Here is a 12,204-nt window from a genome sequence, read left to right as displayed (position 1 = left end):
AGTGAATACCTGTGTCTGACCAAGTGAATAATGTTTCTTTTTTCCTTATCCATATACATTTATAAGGTGTATGGTAATATCACACTCACTAAAGTCTCCCACAGTTTCATTTTTACTCTTCTTTGAATATGAATACAATGTAGATGCCTTGGGTGACACTCCACATTAGGAACTAATATGGGCTCATACTCACAAAGGAAATGTCATTTAGGAGCAAATGGCTTCACTGCTCAGACGACACAGTGCGCGCTAACCTTGCTCATTAACGCTGTGAGTCTCTGAGGGTCTCAAAGCCTAAACGCAGACATCCACAATATAGCTACGTACCTCAGATGGTAATAATGTTATGAAATACAGGGAGTAATTGCATCCCCTGTTGTGAAAGCAAAGGCTCCTTTCATTAAGGCATGAATTGAAACTGCCCTTGATAATGAAGGTAGAGCAGACACCCCATAGCTGGTATGGCATTCATTCAATCACTAAATGGGGTCCAGTTGTTTTGGTTTTTTTAAATAAGAAGGGAGGGGGGAAAAGAAGAAAGAATGGGAAGAATGAAAGAAAAAGAAAAGAAAGATGGCTAATGTGGCGTATTGAAAAGAATACCCCTCCCCTCAAACATAATTTTTATGACCTCAAGCTATAATTCTTCTTGACATGCAGTAAAGACAACCCTCACTCAGGGCCCCCAATTACAGCCTCACCTCAAGACACTACACGCTGCACTGCCAGTCGGCCATTTTCCTCTTTTCTGCTGGAAAGAGAGCAGAGAGGGAGTTGAACATCATCAAGGTTAGGCGAAGCACATTTCATCTAGTTTTACCCAGGGAGACGCGCAGGATGCATGAATACAACAAACCCACTCTTATACCTCCATCTCTGGCTCTCAAGGACACTAGAGCAGGATGCAGCCGAGTATGAACAACATGCGCAGGTCTCTTAATGAAGCTGAAGGAAAGAAAGAGGGCACCGCTAGAATTCAAACAATGTTAGAGAAAACGGAAAAGAATAAAGAGAGATAATCAACAAAGATAAACAGAGAGGCAGAGGAAGAACTAGAGGAGGTGTGCAGGTGGAATAGCCTGAGGCACAGCACCGGCACTCTAGTCTATATGTGATATGGTGTGTGTGTATATAGACTCCATGTTCTGGCCTCTGACCCATGGCAAAGGAAAACAGATTGCTTTGATAGGTCCAATGACATCACCTGAGATGTTCTGCTCTTTTGCCAGAGTCTCTAGAGAGACCTTGGCTGCCAGATGTCTAGCAGGATTTGAAGCATTTGTGTAGCTTGCGCCCTATAATGTGACGGCTATAAAAGGAAATTTGCAGAGAGCTTAGCCGTCAATATACTATTTGTATAGAAGTGATCTCTCGTCACAAGGGCCAAGTCTCAGCAGACTCTGGAAGCTGTCAGTCATGTAAACTTAATGGAGTTCATGCATTTTGCAGAGCTGACCTAAATGGTATGGTTGTGTGAAATCACAACCTGAACTTTATATAACAAAGACGACCCCACTGGTCGATGAAACCCAAACGCTCAATAGTTTGCTGTTTTATGCCTTTTTAAACCAGAGGTGGTGGGTTAGGTTTCACTGCGCAGAGCCACATTCATTAGTTTATAGTGAAATGAGAAGCCATTAAAAAGTCATTCTATCGGACGCTTGGCAGCATGGCTGGTTCCACTCAGTCTGATGCTGTCTCCAGCCTCGCTGACCACCTCCGGACATCTAGGAGCCCAGACAGCATGGACAGACCATAGTCCTGAGCACACGCCTTCAGCTTCCCAGCATTTGCTCCTGATCTTACCAACCTGGATCAATAGCCATAGGACACTTACTGTAGTTTGAGACTAGCCATTACGCCATAAATGTTCCCGAGCATTGGCTCCAGACTTACTGTATGTACGTATAATGGAGAAGAGAAAAATGGCACTTAAGACGTTATTTTACTTGCTGTTCATTGTCAGGGCAACCACTGTGCAGTTTTGAGGTAATGTGGTGGTAAGCCTATCAGTTAATGGATTAACATAATGTGTTAATGTTCCCTGGTACTTTATTTTATTAATATTAATAAGATAGAGCCTCAGTGCTGGAAGTTCCCAGCTTAATTTGTGCATAGAACACAATTGCTTGTATTACATTACAGTTATTGTAGTTTTAGTAGCACAATTGGGGGTCAAATGCATGGTAAGGAATTTAAAACAAATGTTGACATGTGAGAACATGTAACTCCAGGCTAAAACTAAGAGTGTTGTTCATACACTATTTGTTTGAATTTGTTTAAGGCCTTTTTTTTTTACTTTTTCCTATGGATAAATAAGGATTGTATTTTGTATGTCTGTGTGTATGGACTTTGAAGCAGAACCACAGATGTTACATGAATTAATTAGCCTATATTTATAATTTGCACATCTACAGCCAGCAGCAGCGTTATATGCAGCTGTGGCAGCAGCAGGATAGATTAACTGCCTGCTCACTATCAGTTGCATTTTGTGCTCACCTTTCAATATTTCAATACACATACAGACTTTACAGTAGACTACATGCAGAAAAAAAACTTAATTATTGAGGGTCCTATGTGTTACTAAAGGCTTCTGAGACCCCATGTATTTTGCACACTTTAGTACATCTGTAGGTCATGTCAACTTAAAGGGAACATATCGTGCTTTTTGTGATTCTCTGTTATTTTTATACTGTTATGATGTCGGATGTCTATGTTAAACATGGTCAAAGTATGAGGTGAACGTATGTTAAAATGCTCCTTGAAAGTCAAAAATATTCCAGTAGAGCACCAGAATATATATAGACCTGTAAATGTGCATTATATGTCCCTTTTTAAATGTTCTGGAAATGAGTCAACAGTTCCCGAGTGTGAAAGAATTGATGGAGAGCTGGTTAACCCAAAGTGAAGAACTTGTAAGACCGGGATGTCTTACGCAAGAACATTTATTGAAGTGGAGGAGAACAGCATCATAGTACAAGTGAAAACACTGTGCAGTGCCACTCAATTCTGTGGCCTACTTCCGGATAAGAGTATTAAAACCCTTCACCAAATCCTTACCCTTACTACCTCCAAATAAGGTTTCTTCACTCATCTATGCCTCTATTGGTTATTGAACTATAAACAAGACCTTATGCTGATTCAAGTTAATTGAAGTCACGTAGTCTGTACACAGGTCACTTACTATCCATTCTAAGAGGAGACCAGTCTGACTGTCTGCACAAAGCACAACATATCTCCACCTAACCTTGGTTGCCATGGGATACAGCCAGCTTTATCAAGACAGCTGCTCACCCCGGCCAACCTGAGTAGACAGAGAGATGAACAGCTCTGGAAGAGAAAGGTCATGACCTACTGCTCCCAGGATAGAAAATGACCAAATAATGACCATGGGAACACAAATATTTGCCCCACTCTGAGTATAACTCCACTAATCAAAAGTTCAGTATCTTAGTGATCAACTTTTAGGGAACTTGCAAGTTATTGCTATCTGTTTATGTGTGCATCGAGCAGACATAGCCGGCTAAGCCAGGAAGAAGAGTGACAGACATAAAAAGAATATTTACTCATTGAATCACCTCAGAACGCACAGCACCATACATGCATTAAGAAGAACATAAAGTAGAGTGAGAGAGGTGTTGAGTAAAAAGAGAGAGATACCAAGGACATTTTGAGGGAAATGGGGTGCAACGAGTAGGTACATAAAAGGAAATGATGTATTTTACGCCAGTCCGGGATCATGGTTTGTGTATCAAGGATTTATGGCAGCGTACTTAGCAATGGCACAGCACCACACCTGATCATCCATTATTATTGTAACTCTCACTCTGAGGGCAGACATGATTGATGGGGAGCTGTTAATGACTTTGGGTTTAAATTGTTATTACCACAGAAGTGACACACAGTATTTAAAAAGGAGATCTTAGCAACTGCCCATTGCTGTGAAAGAACGCAGTAATTTGTCAACTAATTGCTCTAAAACATGGATCAATGGAAGACAAAACACTAAGAAAAGCATTTCACACTTTTCACTAGAAACATGTAAGCGAATAAGATACTGTAGGTGACTTCTTGAATATAACATTTTCTACCCATAATATGTCTCTCTGCCATATTCAACTTTACTTTATCTGTTTGCTTTGAGACTGTACACAGTGTACAGTACATTTTCTGAACAAAAGCTCACACTGTAACTAGTCTGTGCCTTGATGTGTTTCTCTACAGACAAATTATAAGCAAAAATTAACTGCCCACTCCTGTTCCACCCAGCAAATGGAGTACTACTACTCTAATCAATGTGATTGTACTCTTGTACACTCTAATAGCCCTCCTTTCTCACAATCTCTGAAAAGGCATACATGGCAGTGATTCCCTGTAAAACACAATTTGTAAAAAAAAAGAAAAAAAATCAAGAGCAAGCCTTGCATAAGAAACACTGATCAACCCACCCCACGTCAGTTGTAATTGGTGCCATTAGTCTTTTTATGCTTGATTGGCTGCCAAAATGTCAGCCGATCTATTTCCCCCTTGTCGCTTTTTTTTTCCTCTTTTTTTTCTTTTTTTTTTTTTTACTGTCAGTAATTAAAAGTGATTCTCTACTTGTATTGGTGCCAAGTGGGAGACTTAAAAACATAAAAACTGAAAAAAATAACATTTTTTTTTTTTTTAATGGTTTGTTTGTAACTAATGGTGAAAGTTCTGGGTAAGCAGTAAAGCACACCCTCAGCGTAGGTACTGCACATTGCACAGTATTGTGCCAGCTGTGTGTTGGGTTATGATGAAAGCAATTAAATGTGACGGAGAAATCACACTGTGTCCTGAATGACTCATGTTCAATGTTTTATTGACCCTTGTGGAAAATTAGCCTTTCAGGAGAGCATACAGAGTGGTCTGAAACAAAATATACAGCAATATATATGAGACAAATTAGAATAATAAATGGAAAGAGCTGAAAATTGAATAAGCAAAGATGGACGTTATCTGTTGTATTCCAGTAGGTTTCAGTAAATAAAGGTAGTGGTTCTCGACTATTTTTAAATGTTTGATGGTTTGGCATGAAAAAATGTAACACATCTTTCCAACAGAACAATATGTGTTAATTTCACTGCCATCAGTCCATTATAGCCTTTTGGCTGCTGCTGACCCTGATGCTATCATAACAGTTTACAACACCTACCTAGCTTGTATACAGATTTTTTTGCTTATATCACTTTTAGCAATGCTAGCGACGTTGCTCAAGGGATGGCAGTCCACCACTTAGCTCCACACTGAAATATCTAAACAACAATTGGATTGATTGCCATGAAATTTTGTATCAATATCCATGGTGCCCAGAGGATTAATCCTAACATAGCGATAGCCTGACTTTTTGACGAGCGCCATTAGCAGGTAAAAAGTTTAACTTATTCATCAAAATTTGTAAACATCTACTTGATAGAATTGAACAAATTTTTTACAGGCATTTATGGTTCCCAGATGATATATACTAATGACGTGAGTGAAGTATCCAGACAACTATTGAATCGATTAAAATGAAAATTAGTAATGTTCATTTATCTTCTTTATGGGATGATTTGTACTAACTTTGGTGATAACAAAGTTTTAATTTGTCCAACATGGTTTATAACCAAATACCTGCAAAACTAATTCTGATTCTGATCAGCCTCAGCTGTGTTTTGTGTTCAGTGCCAATTATAAAATTTTAGCATACTAACAGGGACTAATAACTGATGTGGTAAACATGGTAACCATTATGCCTGCTAAACATCAGCATGTTAACAGTGCTACTACGTGCGTGTCAGCATGCTTACATTAGTATTTAGCTCAAATCACCACTGTTCCTAAGTACAGCCTCAAAGAACAACTAGCATAGCTGTAAACTATTAATCTTGATTGAAGCCAAACCATTGTATAAATACACAAATTTCAAAGGTTCTCTTGACTGGAAGGCACATGGCATATATGAATAAAGACACTGGGATAATATTTGTTTTCGACTTTACAGGTTATGATTTTATAGGTTATTTATGAGTGCAAGGTGCCCTCTAGTATCAGCATTAGCATCTCGTAAAGCATTCATTGACCCCATGATACTTAGCCTAGTTTTAGGAGAATTTTACTCCCCAAATGTATCTGAAACACCACTGGTTAAGCTTTGGGTTTTTAACAGAATTAATTGTAAGTGAGCTGTGCTTTTTATCCACAACACCACCACAGGACCTCAAGCTTCAGAGGCTTTTTAACTTTTATTTAATTACTTAATAAATATTTAGAGGCAAGGGTTGCCAGAGGGATGAAATATAAATGGGGCTTTTTTTGCAAATAGCTCATGATATAATTCTTTGCACATTTTTTCCCTGTGTTGATGCTTGTGAGTGTCTGCACTCTGGGGTTTTGTGCTGCATGTGCATAGGTGTGAATGTGCTTGTATGTAAAAAATATTTTCTGAAACAACATGTTCAACATCTTCCCTTTAAGTTCTCTTCAGAGCAGGTAGCATTTTCTGTTAACTTTCCCAGGCCTCTTGCCCAAGCATGTTATGTGTATGCTACAGCAGAGGAGTTCGGGCTGAACTTTCCATCCATTAAAGACTTAGCTTGTTCACAGAGGGGAGTTATTAGAGGCAGGGGCCCCTGCTCCTCAGAGAGAAGTTTCACATCAGGACCAGTTTGTTGCATTGTCAGAAGATTAAAGCCAGTTTGTTGAAAGGTTTTTTTGCTATTCCACATGGTTGATCTTCCTCCAACCCCACCACCCCCACCTTTCATTCATACACCAGCCACAAACGCCAAACTGGTCTCCTTATCTCTCCTTCTCTTTTGATTTTCTATTCAGTCAGTTTTATCTATTTATTTACATGTCAGTGTCTCCTGTCTTTCATTGTCTCTCCACTTTTGTCATTCTATGCCTCCCACATTGCTGTTGTTACAAGAGCAGTGCTTTTATCCAGCCGCAGCTCTAGGATCAGTGCTTTCTTGAAATGGTTTCTTTTCATGTTTACTTTATTCCCTTCCTTGGTTTTTTTGTTTATTTCTTTCTCTTATTGTCTCTACTGTATCTGTATGCCTTCCACGTTCTGTCTCTGATATTGGTCAGCAATCCTTTGCCCTCGCCAGTCACTGTGCTTGAGGGACATTCGTGATATAATTATAGCTTTTGATTATCCTCCAGACTGACCCCAGGATGGCCTGGCCCTGATGCAGCACCAGTCTGCCAGCCGCTACTACTGCTGCAGCTAATGAGGGACGCCTATTGTTTCCCACTGCTGGCTGACTCCTTGATTTATTGTTTCACTCAGTTTATAACTGCGGCTGCATTCCTGTATATTAGGAAACAGTAAATAATGAAGTTTACTCTACGACTGATGTACCTATCTTGTGGTCTTTTGCAGACAAGCTTGCCGATCCTAAATAGCAGCATGTATCTAGCAGTGATGTAGTGGTAGATGTATAATCCCTCATGTGGAAATTGGTTTTACTGCAGCTTCACATAAGGCATCACACTACATAACTCTGACTTGACATTAAAGCCTGACATATAGCTCATTCTGAAAATAAAAATGCAAACATGGTAACTGTACATCAGAGTTAAGCTGAATGATGAGGCGTATAGATGGTAAGATACACTCTAGCAGACTGCGGTAGGATGGAAGTACCTTACATTTACTCCCCTTCTCACTGTAGCTTCAAGGACTGTCACTAATAAGGGTTTTGGTGAAAAAAGATCTTCTAATAAAGCATCATATTCTATATATCAAAATAAAAAGGATGACATAATATTGATCCAACATGAACCTACTTATGGATTTCCTCTCATAACCCTTGGGAGTTATTTTTTGCAACTAACTTCTATATTCCTAACCATTTGAGCTACTTTTCAATTATTAGCTAAGTGTAAGAAAATAGTGTATAATGCCAGTTGCAAATCTTCAAATTGTTTGTTTGGTATTACCATCTCTCTAAAGTCCTTGAATATTAAATTTACAACATTTTACAAAATTGATATTTGCAAAACTGGAACAGACAAATGACAATTTTACTTGTAAAAAAAAAAAGGTTTCCAATTGTTTCCTGTTGATCCACAAATCAATTAATCGACTAATCATTTCAGCACTTTGGTCATCCCTGGTCTACTACAGACAAAAGTTACCAGACGCTCTATTGCTATCAATCTAAAGATTTTCCCATTGGAATGATTGACTTTAGATGTCAAACCAGTGGAGCGTTAAGTTGTCAGTGCAGCGGATGCAAGGAAAAATTTATGCTCCTACTGATATACAGTATACTCCTCTTTTCCCTCCTGTCTTGAGTTCGTTCCACTTCCATGGGCTCACAATGCATACGCTGCAGCTTTGACTGCACCGTGTGCATGTGTGTGTTTGTTGGCGTATGTCTTGAATATATAGGGGTGTATGTGTGGGGGCATGCATTGGTAATACTATATGTGTGCATATTTTTTTAACCTTTATTTAATCAGGAAAGGTTGACTAAGCATGCAGCACACCATCTCACAGGGGCACACATGTATGCATTATTCCTCACATAAACAGAAAACAGATGCATAAATATCCGAGGCTGTAGCTGCTCTTCTTTACGCTATATGTATTATTTTTCATTGTATTCAGATTCACGATATCACACGTTTTAGCAGATGAGCTTTTGCAGAAGGCAGCATTGTGAACATCATACTCATACTGTCTCACTGTAGTGTATTTTCTACTTTAGAAACATAGGTGAGAGGTTATGGAAGAATCAGAGGTCAATTTGATTGCTGAAACAAGAAAGAGACTCATTTAACTTTGATTTAAATCCCCACAGTGTTGCACAAACACACTCCAGACCTGCATGCACACATACACATGCACACACAGCAATATAGAAACACATCCACATTTACATACCCAGTGACTCTTTAATGAGCTGCAATCTAATGATACAGCCACCTGTGACAGTTTTAGTACAGTTGTAATTTTCAACTTAAATACGGTCATTGCTTACAGCTCTGTCACCCTGTGCATGTGTGAGTGGATGAACGTGACACTAACCAGTACGAACTGGCTTGTGTAGGCATACCAGCTCTGCTCATTTGCTCATTTGTCATGTATACAAGCGCTCTTTTGTAATTAAAACAGCTCGTAGTGTGTATGGTGATTTCGGGGGGGAAACATTGTTGGTGTTTATAACCCTGACAAATCAAAGGAAACCTCTGTGACCTCTAATACTCGGTCGGATGTACACACACACACACAAATGCTTAGTGTCCTAACCGTAATTATGCAGATGGAGAGGAAGTAAGTGGCTAGCGAGCAACACTTTAATTTGAATTCCTCCTTTCACCCTCCATGTTTCACTAATAGTTCCATTTACAGTAATTTGTTCTGCCTGAGGCAATGACTCATAACAAAAGCATTTGGATGTAAAACAAATGTACAACACACGTTTATGTACGCACTCTCCCTTCGTCCCCTCCTTGATTCTTTACACAGTTTACCTCCCCTTCTTACACTTTTCTCATGTCCCCCTCCTATCATTTCTCTCCATCTCCACCTTTTCTAGACTATCAATGTTACAGCTTTTGGCTGCAGAAAGTAAAGAATTATGGCATGTCAGTGTTTTAAGTGCTGCCACTATAAAATGGGCGCAGAGAAACCATAAGAAGTAGAATGAGGCAGCTATGCTCTGCTATGCCAGCCATTTACTACCCTGGCACAGCAATATCATGATACAGTGCACACTTGGGGCACATGACACCAAATCTACCCAGCAGATATTTATGAGGGATATATTATTTTTCATTATGCACACATTAAATCATCAGTTGAAATATTACACGGGCGCTCGCTCTTTTCTGTTTTTTTTCCATCTGTGTGATTCCACCCTGAAGCCTGACAACATTCGCAAGAACTCCTGTTTTTGCTTTAGAGTTTTATTTCCCCATTACCACGCTGACTTGGAAGTAGTTCACTTTTGAGTGCCTTTAACTCTAACACTGTCTGTTTGACTCTGACAAACACAGTACAGATTGCTACTTAGTCAGTTCCCAGTGGAGAAAATGTCGTTCTTTTGAGGATGTACCCACTCTGTGATCTTTTACGGGATATTCTGGTTCTTGTGTTTGACTACAGCAGTAATACTTGAGTGGGCAATTGGAAAAGGAACAAATGTCTGCATTATCAAAGTACCCATAATCGCACTGAAGAACCTCCACCAGGATATCATGGCTTCACTATTTACCACATCACTTGCTAGCTTCCCGTTCCCACAAGAGTGTTGTGTTTATGGGAATTAACAGCACAGGTGGAGTGGAGTGCTTCTCTGCCGCTCTGCTTGGAAGAAAGTGCCCATTGTATAAATATCTCCTGACAACAGTTTGACCTGTGCTAGTTTCATATTGATCGGGTTATGAGATGCACTGTTTGCTAAATGGTCCACACAAACTTCACTGCCGCATCTCATCTGTTTTACGCCCACATCACACTTGCTAACCCTTTTGGAGTTAAAGGTTGCACTGTAGCAACACTACCTTACTTCCCTGTCACACATGAACTGCATGAACATGTCGGAACGAAGGTAACTGACATGTAGGTGTGAGTGAGTCACTGTTTGCTCTGTTGAACACATTGTTGATCTGTGCATACTCATTTGGACTGTGAGCCCATAGGACTACGCATTCAGTTTCCCAGAATAAGAATGTTAGTCTTGGATCACTGGCCTGGTTTCCTTCAGCATCTTATTCATGCAGTCATACCCAGCCTCTCAGAGGAGGAACAGTAATTTACATTTTGTCTAAATTTAGATTTACTTTAAAGGCCCCTTTAGTATTTCTGACTAAATAAATTCAGCTATATTCACATGCTGTTTATAATTAAAGACCTTTACTCATATATTAATTTTTTGTGTGTTTCTCAGCCAGTTATAATTAAGCATATAGGCCAGTTTTACTCTAGTGTGTACAACCTACTTTCACAGAAAATATTAATAACTCTGGTGTGTAGACCGTCATGTAAAAGACCTGTCAATAAATGTAGGAGTGATAGCAAGTTCCAATCAGTGTTATGCATTTAGGAGGTCTCTCTTATTATTTAAATCTGCAATAGCTGTTTGGCTGTAGGGGTTTTGGCCACTTGAGGGCAGCAGAAACAAGCTGTAAACATGACATTGACATATTACCACCTTAAAAAATGACATTCAGTCACTTTTTAGCTTTGTTTTAGTCTCCTCTTCTTCCTACAATGTTGCTCTTTAGAGGCTAAATACTCACCAGCTAGTCACTAACTTGTGTGTCCGTGCTGGGCAGGTAGCGAACAATAGGTTCATCAAAGGTTTTTCACTTAAAAAAAAAGCTGCCTGCTGCGTCTGGAAACAGCACTGATGTGTGAGAGTGAAGTTGTGGGTTGTAAAACCAGAACAATGAGCTGAAAGATAAAAAAAGCTCTTTTTTTTTTTTTAGAGTCAATTGATAATTCTCTTTGGATTCGTGACTACAAGTGAGACCTTTCACATTACACATAGTCTGTTGGTCCATCGGTAATATGAAAATATTTATTAGAGCGGCTTTAAGTTTGGATAACAGGTCGCATCTTTAAAAGAACACCCCACTGAAAACCCATGTTTTGAGTATCAAACACTAATCTACTTTTAGACTAAGTCAGTCACCTTGGAATTAAGGCAATTAATATTGATTCCAGATTGAAACTCTTTAAACCACTCAGAATAATGGACTCCTCTTTCCATTTATGTGCACAGTATGTTCCAAATATTCATGTTTTCACCAAAATATAATATGGCTAAATACACAGCCTTTAGTTTTCAAAACACCCTTTTCCACTGTCTTGGAAAACACACTCTCCATGTTGTATGGACAAAGAAGCTTCAAAAGATAAGGGGGGAAAAAAAGACAGAATCCATGGTACTCTTAAAGGATTAGTAGGACATTTTTGTCTGCGAATGATTGAACTCATTTTGATGTAAAGGTTCAGAGAAATACTGCATGGGTCCCCATTCTCATGCAGCACTAAATGGAGACGTTTCAAGATCTAAATCAGCACGTTGCCTCTGGTTTCCCTCTGTGGCGGTGCTTCTTCTTCTGAGACTTCCTCATGAATTTTATGTCTCCTGACAGTAGGCTGTAAATTTATGTATGTGAATACTTAAATTTAATGACATTCACATCTGATAAACAGGGCCACTACAAACCACACTGTTT

The 12,204-nt window shown here is 39.2% G+C and overlaps 1 protein-coding gene across 3 annotated transcripts in view; it reads left to right on the top strand.

Moving 5' to 3' along the window:
- samd12 (sterile alpha motif domain containing 12) overlaps window positions 1–12,204 on the top strand; it is a 109,788-nt gene that overhangs the window by 57,108 nt on the left and 40,476 nt on the right. Inside the window, exon 5 of one of the 3 annotated variants that reach the window (XM_044336527.1) lies at window positions 7,171–7,263. The exons of the other annotated variants lie outside the window; for them this stretch is intronic. Coding sequence (XP_044192462.1) covers window positions 7,171–7,175 — 5 coding nt within the window. The 3' untranslated portion in view covers window positions 7,176–7,263. Of the gene's footprint in view, window positions 1–7,170; window positions 7,264–12,204 lie in introns of those variants that run through there. 3 annotated transcript variants of the gene reach the window in all.

This window comes from Thunnus albacares, chromosome 19 (assembly GCF_914725855.1).
Source record: "Thunnus albacares chromosome 19, fThuAlb1.1, whole genome shotgun sequence".
NCBI lineage: Eukaryota > Metazoa > Chordata > Actinopteri > Scombriformes > Scombridae > Thunnus > Thunnus albacares.
This window is presented reverse-complemented; position numbering and strand designations above follow the sequence as displayed.